Source organism: Pinus tabuliformis, chromosome 9 (genome assembly GCF_031772625.1).
Source record: "Pinus tabuliformis cultivar Carrire ecotype Pingquan chromosome 9, CPIR1, whole genome shotgun sequence".
Taxonomy (NCBI): Eukaryota; Viridiplantae; Streptophyta; class Pinopsida; order Pinales; family Pinaceae; genus Pinus; species Pinus tabuliformis.
In genome coordinates, this window is record NC_142307.1 from 866,594,487 (window position 1) to 866,619,709 (window position 25,223).

The 25,223-nt window shown below is 40.4% G+C and overlaps 1 protein-coding gene across 1 annotated transcript in view; it reads left to right on the plus strand.

Annotated features, from left to right (window-relative positions):
* The first annotated feature begins 2,257 nt into the window (after positions 1–2,257).
* The window catches only part of LOC149151529 (uncharacterized), a 36,871-nt gene continuing 13,905 nt past the window's right edge, over positions 2,258–25,223 (plus strand). The window contains exons 1-2 of the mRNA XM_089443185.1: positions 2,258–2,391; positions 23,760–24,024. Of these exons, the coding sequence (XP_089299311.1) occupies positions 2,258–2,391; positions 23,760–24,024 (399 nt within the window). The remainder of the gene's footprint in view (positions 2,392–23,759; positions 24,025–25,223) is intronic.

Genomic DNA, 25,223 nt, shown 5'->3' on the forward strand with positions numbered 1-25,223 from the left:
CAAGGGAGTTGCGCCACAGGTTGTAACTGCAGAAGTACCACCTGAAGTACCTAAGTCACCATGGTTGTCTAGGTCGAGGCCGACCCTGACCAAGGAGGGTCCAAAGAACAAGAAATGCAAGTAGGCCGTGTTACTGCAGCTAGTGCATGCATCACCTAGAAAGAACCCACAAAAGGATACGCCCTCCATGCAGGAAAATGGCAAGGTGATTGACTTAGAGTCGAAAGAAGAGGTCGAAGAAATCCCCATGGATGATGAGGATATTACGATGGAAACTGAGGACGTTGAGGTTGAGGGGTCTGACCCAATTTCTAAACTACCTGAGTACATTCCTCCACGCAGGGGTAAATCGAAGGTACCGAAGGATATTGATGAGAGTAAGGTCACCCTGCACATACCCTACTTCTAGAGAAAATTGTATTTGAAGGACCGCGCTTGGGGTGTGTCCCCCTTTTAAAATTGGAAGACTCAGATTTCACTGACACAGAGAATTTCTCTCATTTAGCAATAGACCAACTTATGCACCATGTCTTCCACAAAAACACTGGAGTGACTGCTTTGGAGCTGAGGAAGTGGCTGAAAGGCGTGGATAAGGCAGGTCTGCTAAGCCTGCTATGGGTGCCACATTACAACTGTGCACCCATCACAGTGATCGTGATCAAGCAGCTGCTGTGCTTGGTGCACAATGGGTGTCTATGGCTAGAGGAGTCGATACCCATCACTGACATGCTGATCCATAGGGTCACGTGGCTACCACACTCAGGAGAAAATTCGGCCATGGCATTTGGCGGAAAGCCTGGCGAGCATGCCCTTGTTAAGGCAATGAAGGAAAAATTCAAGCTAGTAAAGAAGCTGTGTGGCTATACCATCACGAGTATTTGTGACACCGCGGTCAAAGTGGTGATGCAAATCTTGGTAGGAAAGGCCATGAGGAAGTGTCATGCAGATGAAGTGCCGGCACCAGTGATAGCCTTGGTGGCCCAATGTACGGAGGGCATACAGTTTAACTAGGCGTGCTACCTCTGTGGTGAATTCCTTGCAAACTTTCGTGAGGCGTAGGATCATAGTAAGGTATTCCACTATGCATGGTTACTGCTGTCCATAGTGCTAGTTGCGTTGGAGCTTCCCGAGGATAGCCAGTTTCCTCCATTCGTGCCAAACCTACAGGAAGCAACGAAGTTCGCTTCGCTATGGGCTACGAAGGATCGTCAATGGATCAACGCAAAGAAGGTATTCTGGATCTTGATGGAGATGAACATCCATATGGCCATCAACCGCAAGCCATGATTGTCACCAAAAAATTTTGATAGGCTGCAGGAGTACGTGGAATTCAAGGCCGACTTCCACCATGTCTCAATACATGTGTGAAAGGACCCTGAACAGAAGTGGCATGACCTGCCATACTTGGCCACAGATGACATGATTGCAGTGATCCTCAACCGCTGGCCAGTAGATTGGCGCACTGCCACGGACTTGACAACAAGATCTAGCAAGTCCGCCACGTAGCGAAAAAAGGAAGAAGCCAAGCTGAAGATGGAATAGTTGGCCATGAAGAAAATAAAGGAGGCCGAGGATAAGGCCAAGGCGGAGCGCAATGCTGTGCATAGATAGGTGGGCAAGCGGAGGAAGAGGAGCACGGCTTTGATCGGAGTCAAAAGTCGCCTTCCCTGAAGCCAGAAGAAGAGGATGAACAAACAGAGCAGGGAGGAGCAGACCTAGAGACGACTCTGTTCTACACCAAGTGCACAAGAGATCTAGAGAAATTAGGGTTGTAGAAGAAGTCCAAAGCTAGCAAGACGTCTCTTGACTCAATCACGGTGAGGGATGCCACCGCGGAACTACTGCAGCAGTTCGAACAACAACAAAAATTAACTTTAGGTGCTATCAAGACGGGTCTGTGTGAGCTGCAGATCCACATATCATAGGTATAGATCGATGCGAAATTAACCAGTTTGGCGCCTGGCACCTCCGAAGCCGTAGTCCCTGAGCAATAGTGCTACCGGATGGAGCACTGACTACAAAGGTAGAAGTTGACAGGCCCGCTGTCAACACCCTCAAGGGAGTTGGACTTCACTTGGCTATGCTTCCCAGTGAGGTGCTTCACCTTTTGCAGGATGGCGTGATCATGGAACTGCAAACCCGTGAACAACGTGCGTTACAGGTCATCAGTGAGTAGAAGATCAACAACGCCCAGATGGCTGTACAATGAGACTCTGCCATTGACCTCATGAAAGACCTTACAGACAAGAGTCAGCGCATGGCTAAGGTCATGGCTGAGGCATGCAGATCTGTCCTGGAGCTGGACATTCCCGAGGCTGAGCCAGTAGATGTGTGGGTTCAAAAGCTCACTGCTGGAGTACGCGACACACGCACAGAATTGGAAAAGGTCCAGTTGGAACTGAACCTCAAAATCACAGAATTTTAGTTGAAGGCCTAACCTTTGACTCCCCTAGAAATCAGAGAACAATGTGAGTCAGTCATGAAAGACGCCATAGCAGCAGTAGACACCGCAGTAAAGGACTGCATGACACTCTTTGAGTAGTCACTCGAGGTGGTCACCAGCCTACAAGAAGACCCCACTCCGCAGAGGCTGGAAATAGAAGCGTGGGAGCTGAAACATCGCTACGATGACGTTAAAGTGACGACGCGCACTGTCGCCATCACACAATGAATGGCAAAGATGCAGGAGGCCAAGGCTTTGAAAGAGCAAGTAGATGTAACTCAACACAAGGAAGCAGTGTTGAAGGCTCACTTACAACCTTGGTTGGACAAGGCCTATTTGATCACGACCACAATTGAAGGCAAGATGGCTAGTCTACAGAAGACCCAGTAGAATATTTAGTCAGACGACATAGGGCCAACAACGAAGTAGCTGGTCAAAGAGATGAAGCAGGTGGCAGCATAGTGTACCGCTGAAGTTACAGTAGTCCAAGTCGAGCTAGGAGTTCTTCGCGACAAGTTCTCCACGCTAGATGAGTGACTTAAGGGCGAGTCACCATGTTTGTGTTGGGGGTCTGTTGGGAGTGGGTCCCTTGGGGTCATTTTTGGGATTAAAAGCCTAAGTTTGGGGCAGAAATCCCGAATTTTGTACAAAGGAATGTACAGTCTGCACATTTTGCAGCCACGAAGATAAAAAGAGTCAAAAAGGGTTTCCACCCTTAATTCAGATAGCTTGTGTCGGCTTTAGAGATCTACCCTTGGTTTGTGGACCATGGGATTGTATAAAAAGGGAGTCTTAGAAGTAGAGCAAGTAAGTTTTTAGTGCTTGAAGAGTCCGTGAAGAGCTAAGAGTGAGAGTCTTAGCATAGGAAGAGGCTCTGCAACTGAGTGCGTAGAGGCCTAGGGTGGAAGTCCATAGCTGAGTGCGTAGACCCCTGCAGTTGTGTGCGTAGGGTAGATAGAGTCTGTATTGAAAATCTGAATCATCAATAAAGAGAAGTATTCTGAAATTACTGTGTATTTTTCCTTTATGGATTACTTGTGATTATGTTATATTAAGTTCTGGGTTTATGCTATAATGCTAATTTGATGCACGAATGTATATGTTTCTACTTGTTATATGAATGCAAATAAGGATATATGTTTATCCGAAGATAATCTTAATTGCATGGTAATTTGGCGAACACTTAAGATAATTCATGAAATTATAAAAAAACGCAGTAACAAAGGCGTGTAAGTACTTGAGCCACTAGTTAGGGTTGTGTGAAGGATGATCTTATACCTTTGCGGGGGTTCTAAGAGATGGAAGATAAAGTACATCGATAAGCCCTAAAGTCTTACTGATCAGCGTGAAGGAAGGGTTTAAGTTATAAAATAGACATCACAACCATCTCAAGGTAAAAAAACTTGGTTCCTGCATCCCACCATATTGCTTCGGGTGAGACTTCGGTCCACACTCCACAGACTAATGCCGAAAGGGCCAATAGTGTAGGGATTTTCATGGTTGAATAATGCTGAACCTGGGTAAGGGCCCATCACGCCAACAAAATTGAAGATAAAATTGATTTTCATACCTCTTGTTCATGCACATACTTGACTAGGGTTTCCTTGGCATCATAAGTAAGATCTCCTTCTCATGCATCTTTTCAAGAAGCTCTTGCTTCTCCTCCTTCATGGACATCAACTGCTATTTAAGTTTAGTGTTCTCCTTCCTACCTTCAATCATCTTTTGCACCATATCTCTCATGATTAAAAACTCCTGCAACATCTCTTCATCAAATAATCTTGCTAAGGAAGAGAGCTTAGAAACATCACTTGTTGAAGCTGCCATCACAAGTGTAATGAATTAAAGAGATTCAAAACACTTCAAAAAGCTTCACAAAATTCTTTACTGTGATTTGAGAACCAAGCTCTCAATCTTGAGCTTCTCCTTGCTTCAAATTGTACACACAAACTTGCACATAGTTAAATGATCCTTTCGCAATTTCAAAACCAATAGCTAATTCTCTAGCTAACCTTGGTAAACCGTCTCAGAGTTCAAATGAGCTAACAAGTGCTCTGATACCAACCTGATCTGAAATCTTGGACAATTTTTTTTAATGCTATGCAATCTTCCTCATCAGTTAAAACATGTTTATGATCATCTCATTTACCCAGTTATGCAAGAGGTTTATGCGTCAAGTTATATGTATTTTATGTGTCATGTGTGAGAAAATTCTGAGTTAATTAGCTTATTAAATAATATGGATAGAAATAAATGTAGAGAAATATACACAGAAAAAGCTTAAGATAAATCTGATGAAGGAGTTCACCCTCCAGTACTGGGCTACATCTCCTAGGACCTCCTTCAATGGCTAGGCCCTCTTGGAATTATTTGGTCAAATGTCTGATTACAAGATTATTCTCAACTCTAATGGATTTTAAAACTATACCATTGGATTCAGAGGACCCAAAAACCCCAAAAATGACTATTAGATCTCTAAAAACTGACTCTCGCTGATTTGGGCATGACCTCTTTCCCTGGTGGCCCTAGGCTTCCCTGAACTTCCCTGTGGAAAAATCACATGTAGAAGTCTTCTATTGCCTCTGAAACCTATTCCATTGTCTTTAGAGCATCAAAGTCATCCAAAATTTACTATTAGTTTTCAAATATTGGTCGAAATCCCATCAAGTTATGGTCTTTTCAATGTTTCCCTAGGAATCTCCTCCAAATCTGGAAAACTTCAGTTAATCCCGCTAAATTTGGGGGTGGTTTTGGATTTGGCGGAATCCGCCAAAATCTCCGCCAAGTTAACTGCATGTTTAATTAGTGGTTAAATGTGATTAGTGCATAATCCATGTTTATGGTAAACTGTTAGTGGTTAAGTCCTGTAGTGGTCACATGCGCATTTAGTGTTAACCACTAGTGGTTAACTCCTAACCTTCACACTTAACCTTTAACAATGTGTGCATGCCATTACATGTCAAGTCTTAAGGTTTGGTTTAGCCATAAGAATTGTGGTTTGTGGAGGGGTGGTCATGGGTTCCAACCCGACTACCACCGAAATTTTGCCCAAAACGTATTGACCCTATTCAGCCATTTGGGAGGTGCCACGTGGTGGTCTCCGGGCTTGCCATGTAGTGGCCTCTCATTGTCCCATCCAAAACCAATAGAATTGCGCCACATCACCCAACTGGAAACCAACCAAAAGATGACACTTGGCATTCCCTCATTGGGCATTGACCACCTTTGACCTTCTTAGTCATCTGCCCAATCACCTACCACATCAACAGTACAGACTGCTGACTGTGGAATACCTGCAATTGTTTTTTGCTGTTTGGAGAAACGGTCAACGGGCTCTAACTTCCTCATACGAACTTCGTTTTGAGTGAAACGAGTTGCATTGGGATTGTATCACCGAGACGACACGATTGTTCATGTTTAGAGAAATTATAGAAACTTTGATTTTTGAGCTATTTCTTGCCCCTAATCCAGATTCTGATCACCATCACAACACGGAATTTGTCTACTACATCCATAGGTCTCAACTCCTTGGTTGGCCTTTCATTCAATAAATGAATAAACCTCTGGGAAATCTGGGAGCTCTTTATACTTATTTCTTTGGTGTTCACGATTGATGATTCATAATCCCTGATAATGACCCTTTTCTCATGTATTAAAGTCACACATTCCCATTTGCGATTCATTTCCTCAATAATTTCATCCCACACCAATTTCCTAGCTTCGAGGAGAGACATATTTCACTTAAATTTGGTCTTCAACTCATTTATTTCTTGTGTTTTAGCTTGTAGGTTTTTATTAGCATGTTCAACATTGGTAACTGTGACCTGAAGTTGTTTTCCTTCTTACCTAACTTAGCGTTTTCAACATCTAAGTCCCTTTGTGTCTTCTTCAGTTCACTTTTAGAAATATGAACCTCATTCAAAGCCTGGGTGAGGTGCTCAATGGGGTTTTGGGGGTCTTTAGGAATTGCTACCACACATACATGAGTGTCGATCTTCTTCTGCAATTCGGCGACCGTTTGTTCCAGAGCCAATATTTTGTCTCTTCTACTAGTCAGCTCCTTCATCAATTTCTCTTTCTCCATATCGACCTGTGCCAACTCCTTTGTCTGGGCATATTCACTTCCAGGAATTTTTAGCCTATGCCTTAATTCCTGATTCTCTTTTTGAGTTGATTGGAGAATGAATTCCATAATTGTTTGTCATCTGGGTTTACACCCAATTTAATTATCAACTCTTTATATGATTCCTTCTGGAGATATAAAGCTCTGGAGTTGGCCGTCTCCATTTTTACTCCATTGGAGACTTTTTTTATAAATGTCTCATATTTACTGATGGTCATGAGGTTCTTACCCAGATCATTACATAACATCTCCCTTAGTTGCTTATGTAAGTTGACCCTATCTGACAAAGGGACACTGGTTAAGTTTAGAGAGATATATAAGGTTTTGAACTTGGATCCTGCAGGAAAAGATTGTACTGATGGATGTTGTAGTGAAATTCTCATCTCATCCCTCTATAGGTCCATAGCAGTCAGTGATCGAGTGTGACGAGGTGTTGATTGGGAAGCCATCACTCTCTGTATTCTCTCCTTGACCTTTCTGTTGCTTTCCTCAATATATTTTCCTATAGGCCAACTAGATCCTGTAGCAGTAGAATTGTCCTTAGGGTCTGTGATAACTACTTCATTGGTGGATGAAGCTGCAAATGGTGGTAGATTTTCTAGAGTAATGTGAAAGCCTGGATGATCCTCCACTGGTTCCTCTAGCTGTATCCCCACTTATTCTTCTTCTTTTGGGCTTGAATCCTAGCCTTTTTATTTATATGGGCCTCTTCTATCTCGATATCCCCAGCTGAGTCAGTGGTCCTCTTTGACGCTTTGCCCATGTTTACTAGGGATTTAGTCTCCATTTCTACATTAAGAGTCCATGAATCAAAGTTAGATTTCCATTCAATTTCGGGCTTAGGGTCATGTACGTAAGTTGATGCTTTAATCTTTTCTCTCCTTTGGGAAATGATGCCTTGGGGATCATAATGCCAAGTGTCTCCCTTTTCGAGCTCCATGGACTCAAGTAAGGTATCAACTATTTTAAAAGCTTGCCTTGTGTTTAACACAAAAGGACCTACAGGCTATCCCATTTTAAAAATGTAACCTTTCTTTGTTGGTACAAAATGAAGCAGGTCTACACTAAGGATCTGTCGAATAAATTCAAGGGAGAAAATCCTCATAGGCATGAATACTGGTAAGCGATATGGATGAAGTTCACAACCGTAAACCCAAATCTCTGTGTAATCCTCATAGAGGTACTAGTCTCCTATCATAGCATCCTTGCTGAGTTGGAGGAACTCTTTTTGCTGTGGGAAGATTCTGGGTGGCGGGGTCCCATGGATGATCCTATATGCAATGGCCATGAAGGTCGAGATGAATTGGGAATACCTGCCTAGGTCAGGTCTTCTTCTTACAGATATATTCTAGTCAAAGACAAAATTCATTGTTTGTTGGGAGAAATCACATGGAGGTTCAAACATTGGAATTATTCAATATGGGTATATAGGAATAGGTAGAAAAAAAGGGAATAATAGCGAAAGTAAGAAGTGGTGGGGAAGTAATGAAGCTGGAAACATATGGCCATGGATACATAAAGCAGGATGTTGAGAAAGCAATCAGGTTGTTTCATTTTATGTAGACACCCCAGGATGCCATTATTTATCATGTGCGAGCTATCTTCGCCCATCAAACAGGCAATTACATATAGGATGGGTTGAACGGACTCTTGGAAGAGGGATATTGGGAAAAATTCCTCTCAGGGAAGGTATTTAACTTCAGGGGCAAATATTTGGTCTAGGAAGGACTGTTGTTCATCAGGAGGGAGAGTAATGAAGTGATGAACCAGGGTAGCATTGGCGAATGGTTGCATTATGGAAGAAATAGGGAAGATTAAAGCTCTTTGGATCATGGTAGGGGTTACTTCCAAAATTTTATTTCCTGAGGTAGAAACAATGTAGTTCTTGTCTTCTTGGTATGTTGCAACAAGCCAGGATATAAATTCAGGGAAATGATGAACTAAATGTGCAATTTGAAAATACAAACCCGAGTCGACAACCCTAAAAGTGTATTCTTCCCTCACATGGTTATAAAATTCTTCAAAGCAGAAGTTAGTGAGATGATAGGAACAAGTGGGGTTTGCAATTTGACTCTCGGAATCCATTAAGGGCTTGATACCAGAAGACTTGACTTCATAGGTTTTAGGGGTTGCGGGCACAGTTTGCTTCATTTTATTGAGTGAATCAAATTAAAAATGCAGGTGTTCAGGGTGTTGGGTTACCTAAAGCCCAAAGGAGTATCTGAAAGTGATGTTGAGAGTGGTGCTTATATGGTTTAGGTATGCGGAGAGGGAGTTCCTGCACAAATGATCAGGCAGGGATATTCTTGCTGGGACTGTAGAGTAGCTATTGGGAAAGGTAGGTTTTAGCGACAAGTTACTATATAGTAAGGAGAGAATAGTCATCCAAGTGGTGTGTTTAGGGATCATAGGAAGGGTACATGGCGACATAGGTTTGGTCAGGAGAAAAGGGAAGCAAAGAATATGAGCAGGAGCGGATAATCATGAATTTACCTTTATCTTTACCTTTGGGCCATGTGGCTGTTGGTCATGAGGAGCCAATGGGAGGAGCTCATCTGGCAGGTAGCTCCTACTATTCTACTATAGGCAGTCCCATGAGTGGAGTGAACTCTCTTCTTGCCCCCAGAACTAATAATAACGTTGGACTGGGGTTTGAATTTTCAACGCTGACTTTGTTCCTCCCTTTAATCCTCATGCAAGTTATGCCCTCAGAGTTGGTTTAGGAGTGTTGGAGGGTCATGAAGGATGGTGGTCTTAGTGAAAGACACATGCCCTTTACCTCATGCTCAAAATAGCATCGGGTCCCTTGATCATTTGGGTCAAGGTTGATTCTGAGCCTCTGATTTGCAATACATGCTTCACTATGGATTCGATACCGAAAGAGGTTGGCCCTCATGATTTATCTTGAGAGTGATTATTCCCTTTAACTTATACAATCACAGTCCTATTGCAATATTCAAAGAAGCATATCAGGGTTGGAGATAAAAATTAACATGTAAGATGACCTCACTAGGATCTCTTCAAGAAAGGAACAATTTAGGTTCAAAGCTCCACATGGAAACAATTTTCCTTCTACGATGAGACCTAGGAAAGAAGGAACAATACCTAGAGTTTGATAATTTTGATGAGTGTTGGAGTTTCTAAATGTCAAGTCTAAGAGAAAAGGTTTCTAACAATGTGTACTAGTAATGCCAAGGCTCATGAAACCTTCTAGAAATCCATTAAGTTGAAGCAAGGAAATACAAGGGTTTCCTTCTTAGGCAAACAAATAGGGAAATAAATTTTATGGATGAAATTGAAGTGGATTCCCATTGTTGTAGTCTAGCAGAAAGCATGCATTGGCTACCAGTAGAAAGGACAACAAGTACTTACATAATCATATGCAACATAAGAAGGATAGAAGAGACATAAAGTAGCAAAGAACCAACAAAGCAATAATTTTATATTATATATTCTTAATGAGAAAATCGAACCAGTACATTGATGTGCATACATTCATATATATATATATCTATATATATATATCTATATATATATATATATATATATATATATATATATATATATATATATATATATATATATATATATATATATATCTTATCAATACAGTTATAACAATTTACTTTTTGGAACTGACTTTACCTAACTAACTCAGACAATCGACTTGACTAGGGGATCAACCGACTTTACAATATATGCTTTCCTGTTGAATCAACTAGGCTAGTTGACTAGCCCCTCCAACATCTCCCCCACCCTCAATGCCTGTTTCATCTCAAAGAAGGGGGAGATTTGGAGACGTACAATTTTTTACAAAATTTGATACAATAGAAGAAAAATAAGAGAGAATAAGTATTGGAAAATATCATTGAGCTGTTGAGGAAGAAGGTTGCAATGGCACTTTTTCATGAGATGGTTGTTCCTCGGTTGTGGTTGATTGATCAACTGATGCTTCTTGTCCTCTACCGGATGGTTTTAAGATTTGATTTCCCCTTATTTCTCTTTCCTACATCAACTGTCTCCTTCTACCTCAATTTATTGTCTGTTTGGTCTCTGTTTAGGGGTTTGGCCGTATCTTGAAAAACTTGGTTCAAAGAACTGGTACTTAAGTCGAGGAGAATTTAGCTCAGATGATCGTGTTGGGCTAGAACCTCTAGACATGTTGTCTAGTGAATGATGGGTGCGAGTAAATGAAGGTACCGTATTTCCTCTGGGATCAATTGTACCTGCATCTTCTTCTCTTGCACAAGCTTACTTTCTAGTGAAAACTTTGCTCGAGGGCTAAACACTTGTTGTGAAGATAGGTCATGGATATTGAGAATTATATTGAGTGTGGCACCCTTGTCAAGTGTTGGTTCCAATTCCCGCTTTTCTTAGGCAAATTCTCTACAAGAAAATTGAATGAAAACCAACATTTCCTGATTCCCATGTGTTGTTACATGTTGCTGGAGATTGATTATCTGAGCACTTAGTTGCCCCTCATGGTCAATCGATTGATATAATAGTTTTTTTTTATTGCAGCAAGTGGATCTTAAACTTCAGTCGAAATGTCAATGTTAAGTTTTTCTACTACCTGGTTCATATAGTCTAACCAAACCTCCGTTTCTTTTTTCTTTCTGTGTTTGATCTTGTTACTGTCTATCAAACTCTTCTTCCATATCCTCTTGGCTTCTAGAACAAAATTTTGTAAGCAAGACAATACTTGTTGGTCAGAAGCATCCTTGAGTTTAATTACCCTACCAAAAGTATCCTTTAGTAGAGGATTTTGTATCGACGATGTAGAAGTACCAGTTGTAGTCGGTTGATCCTGTGGACTATGTCATTGGGTCATCAATGTACTTAATGTATATACCATTTATGGATTAGTCTTTACTGACATACCTTTAGTTATATTGTCCAACTTAGTGTGCTCTAATGAGCCTACTTATGAGTCGATCTGTTGGGTAGTTTGTGTGTCGACCTATTGAGTAGTTTGTGTGTTGATCTGCTGAGTAGTTTGTGTGTTGATATATTTGGTGGTTGTTTTCCCTTGTCCTCCATTTAATTCATCAATAATATGTGTTGAAGAGTTGGGAAATGAGTCTGAAGATAGGTCGATTTCCATGTATTTTTCCTTTTCCTTATCGACCCCAATTGATTGGACTTGGGTCTGTTGTTGAGTTGGAGTTTCCTATGGTGTGCATGACTTTACTATAGTAAGATGTTGTTGTACTTGTGTTTTTTTTCTCATCCATTAATTATTGCTTGATTGTTTCAATAAATATGTCGTTATTCTGCCCCAAGAACCATAAAATAAGAGGTCCAATTGATGACCCAAGAACTTGTTGTGATCTCCTTGGATTCTTAATTGCTTTGCTTTTTGCTTGAGTCTCCTATAGGACCTATTTTAAAATGGCGTCTAATATATTTTGCATTTAAGGATCATCAACAAATACTTCTTTCTAGTTTATCCTGACTACTAGTGATTTGACCTAAGTCAAGCTATGTACTTCTTTGCTTGTAGTATTTTGAGGAGATTCCGACAGAGGCACTGATAGGTTGAATTTGAATGGTTCTATGTAGAACTATGCCTCTGATTCTTCTTCTTTCTCTGCATATGAAAGTGGTATAATTACATTTGTTTGGGGCTCTGTAGTCGATGATGGAATTGGAAACACTGTATTGGTTTTCTGACTTAATTATGCACATATCTGATCGATAGTAGGTTGGTATGGTAGTTCTTAGGGGTCAACATCATTGATTTCAACATTCTATACCTTAGTTGTGTCCAGAAACAATTGAATATGCAACGTAGTGGGAAACAAATGTCATATGTGTGGGGAACCCTCCATCTATTTGACACTGACTTTGAATTCAATAATAAACTTTTAAATATTTCATGGGGGCTAACCGATTGTAGTTTTCATAACCACCCATGTGAAAATATTTTAAATTTATTCATAAGGGGAATGGATTTCTTGGTAAATGAAGTTTCTCCAACTCGAGAGACTTGCCTCATAGCTAGCCAAATTAACAAGGATGGGAATCTGATGGACTTCACGAAGTTTTGACATTCTTAGTAGTTAGCTCTAACCATGTCAGATACATGTTGTGCCTAATTGTATACCTTCCCAATCTACATGATTTGACCAATTTCCTCAAGCATATTCAATTTGACATAAGAGGCTCTACCTGCCAAAGTGAGGCAAGCAGCGACAATGATGCCTGCTCATTTAGCTTGTTACACACGAACTTGACTAATAATTAACCCCTTAGAGTTCTTGGCTGTTGTTCTTCCTATAAAATTATGGATCTAAGAAGTCATATCAAATGTTTTTGGAATCTTACCTCTTGGTGTGGTAGGCCAGTGATGTTGTGAATGGTTGTCACCAAAATATTCAGTGGTTTTTCTAACCACAAAATACCATTGTGGTACAAAATAGTGATAGAATTAGTAGCTTCTTCCTTCAACTTGTGTAAGTTTGCAAATAATGGCGCGCTTAGGATATATCGGGTGCCAACTGCATGTAGTGTTTCAAACTCCTCAATCCACTTGTTATCATTTTTCCCCCATTTCTTGAATGACTTAACGTATTTTTCCCAAGAGATCTCATCCATTTTTGTTTGTTTCTACAACTCTATTGTAGTCGACTAGTGAAATTGAGCCTTTGTTCTTGGTTCTACAGTGACATCCTACTCTTGAAATCGCACTTAATTCTTTTCCATTTTGAAATATTCTTGAAATTATTCTATTCTCAAACACTCGAGTAATTCATGATTAGAAATAATTGGGCTCAGAAATTTGGGGATTTCTGCAACTTCAAATACTATGTTTGGTGAGAATTCAGGAAAGATAGTAGGTAATGTTGAATGTTTGTCTGGGTTTATAGTTGTTGAGTTAAATGATTCATTAAGTTTAGCCTTGGGCTCTATTTGGAGATGTGTTATAGACATTTTTGGGCACTAAAACCCCAATCATAAATGTCCATAAACTAAGGGCTCCTAAGTCCCTAAAAGTGTTGTTCCAACCCATAAAAGAACAAGGTTAACTGATTACAGCATCCCCCAGAAGTTCTCCATGAAAAACTACTCAGAACTAATCAAGACTGGACCATCTCACCTACTCCATGGTCAAAGTGCGTTGCATCCCACCTAAATGCACACGGGAGGTGCAATGCATACTGAAAAGCCCTTCTATGGGGTACGATGGGTGAGAGTGGACAAATGGCAGGGTCAATCTGTGAGGCAGAGGATCATGGAATCTTCCAGAAACTTCTCCTGTGACACTTGCCTCTCTGCATTCGCCCAGGGATGAGTAAGAGATCATCAATCTCCAAGTGGAATCAAGAAGTATCAGAGAGAGGACACTAATCAAATCTCAAAAGCTGACTCACCCCCGTTGCAAACATCTATATATGGATCCCTCATCCCAGAGATCCGGAGGCTGGAATTTTGTATCTTGTACGGAAGTGCTGCTGGTTTCTTGGTGTAACATCATAGTGTTGGGTGATCTAATCTTTTCATGAGGTGAAGAAGGGCTTTCTTGCTGAGAGGATGACGCTGGGGCAGAACAATTGGTTGTAATCCTCTTTGCTATTCTTGATTATTAATAAAGCTATTCGAGTTTTCCTCCACATTCTTGTATGATTGATGATATATGCATTTGTGTGGTCAATATATATCTGGTCCTATATTGTTTATGATAGTAGATCTTTATTCTTGGATAGTGTTATGCTGCTTTGATTCTATAGGTACTCTCTGAAGCTGGGTAAACGAGGAAGCAAGTGGCAAGGGTCTATCAGAAGGGAGAGGAATCAAGCAAGGAACCAAGCGCAAGACAGAGGTTGGTCTCCTTCTTTCCCCTCTTATCTACTTCTCATAAAGGAAAACGAAAGTGGTTTTAGTTTGTTTGTTTCTAAGGTAGCTACTAGCCTTAGTGGGACTAGCAGCTCTGCATAGACACTAGATTTCCCGATAACAAAATGGCGACTCCGCTGGGGAGCGAATAGATTGTTTGTTTGTCTATATTTGTTTGCTTTATAAACTTACAGCCGGAGCCTGAAGTCAAGCCAACTAGCCTTCGAATTTCATTTGCTATGCAAGTGCGAAGTAGATCAATGCTGCTTCAGTCTATCTCCAGGTTTTGTATATGAATTGAACAATCGATTTACAAACTCTATAATTTCCCTTGTGGTGGCTCTAGTAACCTCCTTAGATCTACCCCCGTGATTTATTTACTGATTACCACTTGCTCGGCCAAAATCCCTAAACTGTGCTGCAAACTATGATCAAGAACTGGATCAAAAGTCTCGCACTGTACCATCGCACCCTCTCTTCAAGGATCTCAATATGCATCGCACTTCCCATGTGCTGTAGGTGGGATGCATACTGGAATCCCTGTGTAACAGGTGCGCTGATCAGAAAGGGCTAATTTTGCCTTCAGACTTTGGTTTTTTCACTCTTTTCAGCTCTATTCAGGAGTTTTGCTGTCTGTAGTCAGTATACCTCTGTTGGAAACCCCCTTCCTTGCCATTATTCCGCCTCCATTGTGCAAAGAACTGTAAATGTTTTTATGTATTGTGATCCATTTTCAGTTCTCTTTTACAAAGAAGTAGCGTGACTGAACTATCATTTCTTGATCTGGAAGTGTCGCAAGTGTCATTTTCCGTCATAGAAGAGAATCCGATTGTTCTTGATAGTCGATTACACTGTTACTCTTGTATTTGATTTGAATTAATAGTTTTTCAAGTGTTGAAAGCAAGTTTTCAATTCCAAATAACAAAGTGTCGTCATTGTCTTCATTTTGTCTTGAAAAGAAACTTGTTAGTAATGTCGCTTTGAAAATGATTCAGATTTGTGCTTAGCTTTCTTTTTATCATTCACACATTAAGAAGGCTGAAAACAAATACATGCATGTGAATTTGCATTTAGACTGTTTGTTGGTTTGATTTAGGACAATGCATATAGTGTGTGCTCTCTGCTCTATGTTGAAAGCATATCGTCTCTCTTTCCTTAGTAGCTAGGATTTTCATTGCAAAAAGAAGATTAAATGATTGTTTATCATCTTAGATTGCATTTTAGGAATTGTATATCTACAACCTAACGGACAACATTTAGGAGTCTAGGCTAGAGACGTATTCCGACGTCGTAAAACCTAGTAACTGTTGTTTTCATTGCTGGTTGGATGATTCCTCCACTTTGAGACGATAAGTGCCAGTATGGACTTGTGCTCCCACATACCGTCGAGTATATATTGGGAGACCACAATAGGCTTTATCCTTTATCCAGAGGAAGCCGTGTTTGCCGCCCTATCGATCGCAATGCACTGAACAAAGCATTTGGGAAGATTGACTGCCGTACCGTAAAAAGTATTCTGCAGTTTTGCGATTGGTTTGGTAATCCCTCTATCTAGATTTCCAGAGTAGTCTCTTTCGTTCCTTTTCAAACTCCTTAAAGGAAAAGGTCCATCTGAGCACTTGTCACTTCAAGCTCATAAAAATCGAAGGTGACTAGAGTCATCTTTTGTTTTTTCTCGACTCTTAAAAATTGAAAAAACAAGTTGTGTCAAAGCGTCTAAAATTTATTTTAATTAGAATAAACATCACCTTTCCTACGTTGGTCTTAGGTTGAGAAAAATGGAGTCCATCAACCAAGGATTTCCCCTTGGAGGAAATCCTAGTCCTTTCTCCTCTTGGGGAGATGTTGGTGCACCCCATATGGCCACATTGTCGCTTCCAGGATTGACAATCGGCTTGCCCGTATGGCTTTTCTCGACCTCTGTCGTTCAGAACATCGTGATTCCTGAACAATCAAGTCAGCAACTAAACAATACCAAAGTTACCCCCGAACCTTCTACTTCGTCCAATTCTCCCTCTCCTTCTTCCTCTTCGCTTGATAAAGCTGGTAAAGCCAAAAATCAAGTAACTGAGAAGAAGAAGGAGAAGAAGAAGAAAGAGAAGAAGAAGAAGGAGCCAAAGGTGAAAAGGGGCAACCAGGCATTGTCTAGTGAAAATCCCCACACTGCACTGTCCAGGCCTAAATCGCCATGTGTCATTTGCAAAGGAGACCACTATCATCAAGATTGTCCTTGCATCCCTTGGATCTTAAGGGACTGATCTCCTTGTTTGCACAATCCGGTGTCATCAACCTCTGATGATCATGTTGAAAATACACCGTTAACTAGTGAAAGTGAAGCCCCTGGACAAAAAGGAAAATGTAAATTTCCTTGTAAACTGTGTGAAGGCAATCATGTCGTCCACCGTTGTCCCTTCTTAGACGAGGCTAAAAGAGTTTTTGACGACCGTCCAGTTTCACCGTTACGGCTTCCTCCTGGATATAAGAAGATCTTACCGAGTCCGTCACTAGTTGAAAATCTGGCTGACACACCATTGTGGTTGGCCGAAGCATCTATCATTGAAGATAAACCATCTGAATCCACACCAGACGAAAGTCAAAAGGTCGAGGCGGCAGTTGACCCGGTCTTGCCTTCAGAAGGTCCATCTTCGAATGATATAGTCACCGGAGAGAACAAGAACGACACCGTCCAAATTCTCTTCGTAAGCACAGACTCCGATGAACATGGGGGCAGTCTACCCATTCCTTTATCGCAGGAAGGAAGTTCGTCAGAGTCGTATCTGGTCGTCTATTCAGTCCCACCTCCAAGAAACCTAGTTGTTTCCTTCGATTGGAATCTACCAGGCAGACCCCGCTTACCGGCTAGTGTACCATTTCGAATCATTGCTCAAATATATAGAATGGTCATGGCTAGTACCATCATAGATGAAGGGGCTTCTATGAGTATCCTTTCCTCAACTGCTTGGAAAGCGCTTGGTTCACCATCACTTTTGCCTGAAATGAGAAATCTAACAGGCTTTGAAAAGGGAACCAGTCGACCGTTAGGGATCCTTCCCAATGTGCCGATAACATTGAGAAGGAAAATTGTTCACATGAATGTAATGGTAGTCCAAGGACCCCTAGATTATAATCTACTCCTTGGACGCGACTATATTTATTGCATGGGAGCCATTGTCTCCTCACTCTTTAGAGTAATGTGTTTTCCGCATGAAGGAAGTCTAGTCAAGCTCGTAGACCAGCTTTCATTCCCTGGTTCACGCATAACAAATAGTCAAATACCATCCCTGAATGGTCTTTTCACACAAGGAATGTCTCATCAATCCCCAATCCGTCCACCTGATGAGCGCGAGTGATTCGGAGGACATTACTAAAACCCAGGGGGCATGCACCCTGGCCTGTTTCAACAGGAAAACCTTGGGTATAGAGTAGGTTTCCGTGAAGGATATATGACTAGTTTATGAGATTAAACTGGAATAAGATTCCTTCATAAAAGTTATGTGAGTGGAGCCAGTTGCGCCATTCACCTTTGTTTATTTCGGTAGACATCGCCGAGGAAGTGTTTTGTCTGAAGTGGATAGAACAATCTTTGGTAACCTGGAAATTTTTCGCTATACTTGGGGGCATGCAAGCGAAGAGCGACCATTTATTTTTTAAATTTGTAGGTCCTCTAACCCTTTAAACTCATAGGATTGGCCATTTCCTAACTTGCATAAAGAAAGGATGCGGGGTAAAGCTTTGGAAAATGCCATTTTATATGAGACATCCTTATTATACGGCTAGATTGAGCAGTTTTAACGCGGAATTCAAGCTCGTTAAAAAATAAACATAAGCAATGAGAAAACTTTCCCCCAGAGTTTCAACTCATTAAAAAATGAACCAATTTTCGGTAAATAACCATCGTGAATGCATTATCATCAGCCTTTGAAGCCTTGGTCATGTTCTCATCATCACCTCCACTCTGTATTGGCTGATCATTCACATCCATTTGATTGTTTACCCTTTTTGAGGAACAGCTGCGAAGAGTGATCCTGTTAGCCATCCTTGTGACACTGCCGTGATTGGAAAATTCCAAACCTTACCTGGAATTAGCTGCTACCCAAATTTATCACTCGTTCCTCAAAAAATGAGTCTCCTTTAAGCTCTTTTCAACTGACTCATAAAATATGAAAAGATTGCCGAGTAATTGGCCTCTCCAGCTCGTTAAAGTGACCGGAAGTGCTATCCCTCCTTTAGATTTTAATCTTTTTTGATTTGAGGGATTATTACACAAAAAGATCGAGCGCTTGTTTTGTTCGGCTCGTTAAAATTACCGAAAATTCATCCCTTCTGTATTATTTTATACTTTTTCGGACTTAAGGGATTATATGACGAAAAAGGATTATTGGAGTTTCCTTTACATCCCTTTTTCAGACTCTCTAAAATTGAAAAGGACCGAGTTATCTTTGTCATTAAACTCGTTAAAACCAAATAGCGACAAACTTGTCCATACAGACAAGAACAAGTTTCACTATCGCTAGGCTTGTTAAAACATAGCGATGGGTTTGCCCGAAGGGCAGATTACAGAACAAGCATATGTTATCCTCCTCAAGCTTGACAAAAATAAAGAGGTACTGGTCAGCAATGACTGGGGAAAAATTGGGAAGAAAACTTGAAGAAACTTTATTGGTAGCAAGTCACTCTTGAACATGATACTTTCACTCCGCATCCGAGTCGGGTTGGGTTGTTCCGTTCACTGGTCATATCACCATTGGTCCATCACACCATCCATATTTGGGGTTAACGCTACCAATCCATCATGTCAGTGTCGCCGATATGTTCAAGAGAAGTCGCTCAGAGAATTCACCTGTGTCTCATCCACTGAAATACATTTACGCTCCATTCTTCCATGACCGCCACCCTGAACCTTATATCATCAGATCGTTTTCACCTCCATTAAAATCATTTGCTCCGTTCCGTGTCATTGATGTGGGATTCACTAAGGCCCTCCTATGACAGATCGCTTCTTTTCGACATCAGCTCATTATCCAAGAAGTCGATCTAGGAACAACCCTTTCAGTACTTTGAAGCTTGCATGCCTCAATGGCAAGTTTCTCACTTCCGATGACAGGTTTACATCAATGACCTTCGACCAAAAGATTTTGCGTGGTGTTCGACGCCAAGTCCCTTATTCACACCACATGAATTGTACTGTAGTACCTTGAGGGTCATCATCATTATCAGTGATTCCTCTCGTGCCTGTTAACATCTTACATCATTGGTTGGTAATCAGGCGATGTCTTTCCATGTTAGACTCCAGAACATCTCTCACATGGATTGACTTGTACTTTGAGTGAAGATCGAATGAGATTGAAGACCCCAGATCTAGTTTCATCCATCTGGGCTGCGATATATATTCAGGAAAATAAAGACATCAAATGTACATCATTGCTACACAGATAATCATCCAATCCAAGGGATGATGGCTCTACCAGAATCATCAGTCTGCACTCAGACGATTGTCTGTCTTATGTACATGAAAATGAATTTATAAATTTGAGCATGGGAATGCCCACCTCAGCTAGATCATGAAAATATTATGAAGATAATGTATTGTATTGTATCTTATTACAAGTCGCCTTCCAGCTCGAAAAAACTTCGGATCCTCATGATAAAGCATTTCACCCGACATAAAAAAAAAAGATTAACGACCTCATGCTTTAGGGGGAAACTGTTATAGACATTTTTGGGCACTACAACCCCAATCATAAATGTCCATAAAATAAGGGCTCCTAAGTCCCTAAAAGTTTTGTTCCAACCCTAAACGAACAAGGTCAATTGATTACAACATCCCCCAGAAGTTCTCCATGAAAAACTACTCAGAACTGGTAAAGACTGGACCATCTCACCTGCTCCATGGTCAAAGTGTACTGCATCCCACCTAAATGCACACGGGAGGTGCGATGCATACTGAAAATCCCTTCTATGGGGTGCGATGGGCGAGAGTGGACAAATGGTAGGGTCAATCTGTGAGGTGGAGGATCATGGAATCTTCCAGAAACTTCTCCTGTGACACTTGCCTCTCTGCATTCGCCCAGGGATGAGTAAGAGATCATCAATCTCCAAGTGGAATCAAGAACTATCAGAGAGAGGACACTAATCAAATCTCAAAATTTGACTCACCCCCCTTGCAAACATCTATATATGGATCCCTCATCCCAGAGATCCAGAGGCTGGAATTTTGTATCTTGTACGGAAGTGCTGTTGGTTTCTTGGTGTAACATCATAGTGTTGGGTGATCTAAGATTTTCATGAGGTGAATAAGGGCTTTCTTGCTGAGAGGATGACACTGGGTCAGAAAATTGGTTGTAATCCTCTTTTCTATTCTTGATTATTAATAAAGCTATTCGATTTTTCCTCCACATTCTTGTATGATTGATGATATATGCATTTGTGTGGTCAATATATATCTGGTCCTATATTGTTTATGATAGTAGATCTTTGTTCTTGGATAGTGTTATGTTGCTTTGATTCTACAGGTACTCTTTGAAGCTGGGTAAACGAGGAAGCAAGTGGCAAAGGTCTATCAGAAGGGAGAGGAATCAAGCAAGGAACCAAGCGCAAGACAGAGGTTGGTCTCCTTCTTTCCCCTCTCATCTACTTCTCATAAAGGAAAATGAAAGTGGTTTTAGTTTGTTTGTTTCTAAGGTAGCTACCAGCCTTATTGGGACTAGAAGCTCTGCATAGACACTAGATTTCCCGATAACAAGATGGTCGTTGCATGAACACTCAATTTTTTTATATCTATAAACTCATGTGACACACATGGCTCACTCACTTTTTTCAGATTTTGCGGTCGATTCTGGTTTAAGTTTCGATGTGACATCACATAGTCTTAAATGTGATGTGAAAGTACTGTCAAATGAGGTATGATGGTTGAATATATTCATTTTGTTTTTCCAACTTTTATATTTTTATCTTTCTTCTTTTTTCTGGGTTGAGTCGAATACATTTGTAACAAAACTCAATTTACATACCATTTTTTTTTTCTTTTATATGAAAATAGTCAATATATAATACTCACATGGCTTATTCGATGTGCACTGATTGCATGCCTTTGATTTTACTTATTGTATAAATTAGGCTGTAGATTTGCAACCGCTCATGAAGTTTTAATTAAATCACAAGAAACATGGCCACACTACTGCTCTGCAGATATTAATTCACAATTTAGAACAAAAACTTCAGACATGCAGGTAGGAATAACACACATGCAACAAGTATTTTTATTTGGGGAAAGCAATCTGTTAAAAACCGCAATGCCTCTATCATCAATCAAATGAAATAGAGATGTATTACAATTGATTTTCTCAATTGAGCTCAACCTGCGAGTGCACAACCTGTCTCTCTGCTCACTGAAGGCCTTTGACCTAGACTTAGTCAAAGTTTGCCTTGGATTGAGCTCCTATTTCCTTGCGTTGTTACTTGAGGAATTAACCCCTATTATTTAGGAAATTACCTCAATTTAATTGCACAATTCCTTTAGGTTGCTCATCTGACTGCATGCAACACTTGTACACTCAAGACTAGTCTACAACTAATGTTACAATTCCTTGGAATCTCCACCACAAATGGGTAACTAGAATTCTTTGCATGCACTAGCTATTTTGGGTTGGTTGATCAGTTAACTAGACGATCAATGAGTTTTACTGAAGTCCCACTACTTAATTCACCTTCCACTAGTTCTTGAAAAGTTGGAACTAGTTTAACTAAAAGAAACTTGAAATAACTGACCTTGATTGCTACAAATTAGCAGTCGCACATGTAGAACTGAACTCTAACTCCTCTAACTCGAATTTACTAAGTAAAATTGGTGACACAAGCCATATCAAACAAGTTAACATCATCCAAGTTGTCTGCTAAGTAAAATTGGTGACACAAGCCATGTTACACAAGTTAACATCATCCAAGTTGTCTGCTGATGTGGAAATTCGATTTTTCTCAATTTAATCAAGGCAAAATCAAATTGAGAATTTCTTGCTACATTTTTCAAGACTTCTGTCTATCTCATGTTCTTAAAATTCTCTATATGAGTATTTTGTTTACTTTCTTATCTAGTAGGACTCATATTTGTGGCATGTACTCATTTTCCATCTAAGACATACTATATAATATGTTTTCTATTTAGGAAGTATTTATTCGGTTACAATGTTTTCTCAACACTTCTTCAAATTCTTTCCCTATGTTATAATATACCCATGGTAATTATGCCGTAAGGCGTTTCCCTCTGGGAAGAACTCCCTTATATGCCACCGTGTCCTATTTTGGACCATTGATCTGATGTGTTAGACGATTAAAAGAGATTGTTCCGTTGGATCAGATCATTATAGTTGGAATTTTAATCAGTTAAGATTGCATGTGCCTGTTGAACTTCCAGATAGACGGTGATCACCTGTTTCTTCTGCTCCCGCACCATTTCTAGCTTCCAACAACACTAATGGGCCTCCATCACTTCTGGATCGTCTGCTCTTATGGCCAAGCTATGGGGGAATGCTTATATTGGTGCATACGAATCGCTCATGATTTTGTATTACCTCAGTTTTTTGGCCGATTGTTCCATTATGTTAAATTTCGGGTTATCCTCTTCTCTATACTGGATGTTGTAGAGTCTGTATAGTAAGGGGAAAGAAAATTCATTGTAATAAGCAGCCCTGTTGTGGGGTATATTCCAAATTCACGGCTTGCTGGATCAGTTTTCTTCTTTGGAACAAGTTTCTTGTGCATGTGCATGCCTGGCTCTTAGCCTTTCACTAATGGGCCTCCATCACTTCTGGATCGTCTGCTCTTATGGCCAAGCTCCGGCGGAATGGTTATATTGGTGCATACTAATCGCTCATGATTTTGTATTACCTCAGTTTTTTGGCCGATTGTTCCATTATGTTAAATTTCGGGTTATCCTCTTCTCTGTGCTGGAAGTCATGCGATGGTGGTAGGTAAAATGCCAAAGGCAGATTCAAGGACAATATTTAGAAGCAGTCCAGACATTCTTTATGTGGGGGAGTTAATGATCACATTGCCAAACATTTCCACTGTAGCCTCTGCAGAAGACTTTAAGGTGGATATTTTGGAACCTAAACCTGGATGTCAAGAAAGGATGGTAGGTGAAATGGAAAAGGTGGATTTAGGGACTTCATTTAAATGCTTGAAGATGATTGCATATGAAAAAATCAATAGAAGTGGGGAATCTCCAAGGGAAATGAGTGACAAAAGGCCTACTCTATGTTTCTTTGCTTGGCTTAACAACAAATGAAGGGTTGCAAAGGGCTCGAACAAGTCAAGGAATAATTGCTAAATTTTCAGTTTTATTGGTTTGCTAAACTACAGCTCTTTTGGGCCTTACCTGTGGACAACAGTATTCTACGGCCTGGTTTCAAGTGTCCTTATTGTTGTTAAGGCATGCTTGGTTATGGCTTCTTCCACATTAGGAAGCCCCTCAGCAGAGTCAGGAGGTTTCCAATTTCCATGGAGTATGCTGGAAATGCTCTTGTTGTCTATTGCCTTGGCTCTTGGTCACATTGTGGTGGCATACAGGACTAGATGTAAAGCTAGGCGTAAAATGCATCACTTCCAGCAGCTTGATCCTGAAGCGGTAAGATAATCTCTGATGGTGAAATGGGTTTTCAAGCTACATATTTGAGGTCTTTTTAGCTTTTTGTAAGAACTGATACTTATATATCTTTGAAAAAGATGCAATTGCTATCTTTTCAAGGAGTAAATGTGAACCCATCATCACATTAAACAGCCATTTCCCTGCCCATACCTACTCTGTAGTGCATAGAGATCTAATTCATATAACTATTTTTCTTGAGGTAATCATGTGGCTAAGCATTGAACAACTATTAAGTCCAAAATCAGGAATATATCAATTTTAGTTACCCATTCATCTGGAAAATCTTTAATCTTGTCACACATCTCTTTCACCTCTAGAAGTAGAGAGTCACCACCCTCATTGCCTATCAAACATTCTAGTCAGATTTGTGGCAGAGCCAAAGGTTCCATAGAAGGACAAACCACCAGTAAAGTTTATATGTAAACATATTGGTGAACAAGCATTGTATCCAAGTCTAGGCCTCCTTAACGAATGGCCAAAAAACATGGCCAAGGTCTTCAGGTTTCCTCAAATAGCTGCAGTTTTCCATTGTTAATCCCATTTTATGAACTCTATTTTTAAGATTTGGTGCAATAAGTTTAAATCAATGTTGCACAAGACTGGGTGTGAGTATTGGGTATTGGGTATGGTATGATTAAGGATGAAACATTTTGAATTACAAGTAGGGGTAGTGGTTTTGGTAGTTTTCCTTTGTAAAGGGGCTTATCAGCATGTGGGTATGGCCCAGTGGGATAGAAGTGGCCCAGGGGAATAGAACTATGATTTGAAATAATTTATGTATCTTACAGGTTATCTTATTTGTCATATAAAAGCTACACTGAATAGGGCCTCCAAATGAAAAGAAAAGCCAAATTTCTGCACTATGAATGACTCTATCTTTCATAGGTCTACAACATGTATGACCTGCAAAGGAAATAGAAACCAAAGTCCGAACCTCGAAAGTAATATGCATGTTAGCTTTGCTATGTTTTCTAGAGTCTAAGGAGCGTTTTTCCACCATTTGAAGACTGCCACATAAGCAAGGGTGTTACCTGGCATACATTCAGTTATGATGTTTGTACCAAGGTTGCTATGATATAGTGTGGTGGTATGAGAAGGCCATATTGGGCACTGGTGACAAATTTAAATGCTGAGAATTCTATGATATCTGTGAAACGTAAGCTCTAATATGAAAGGAG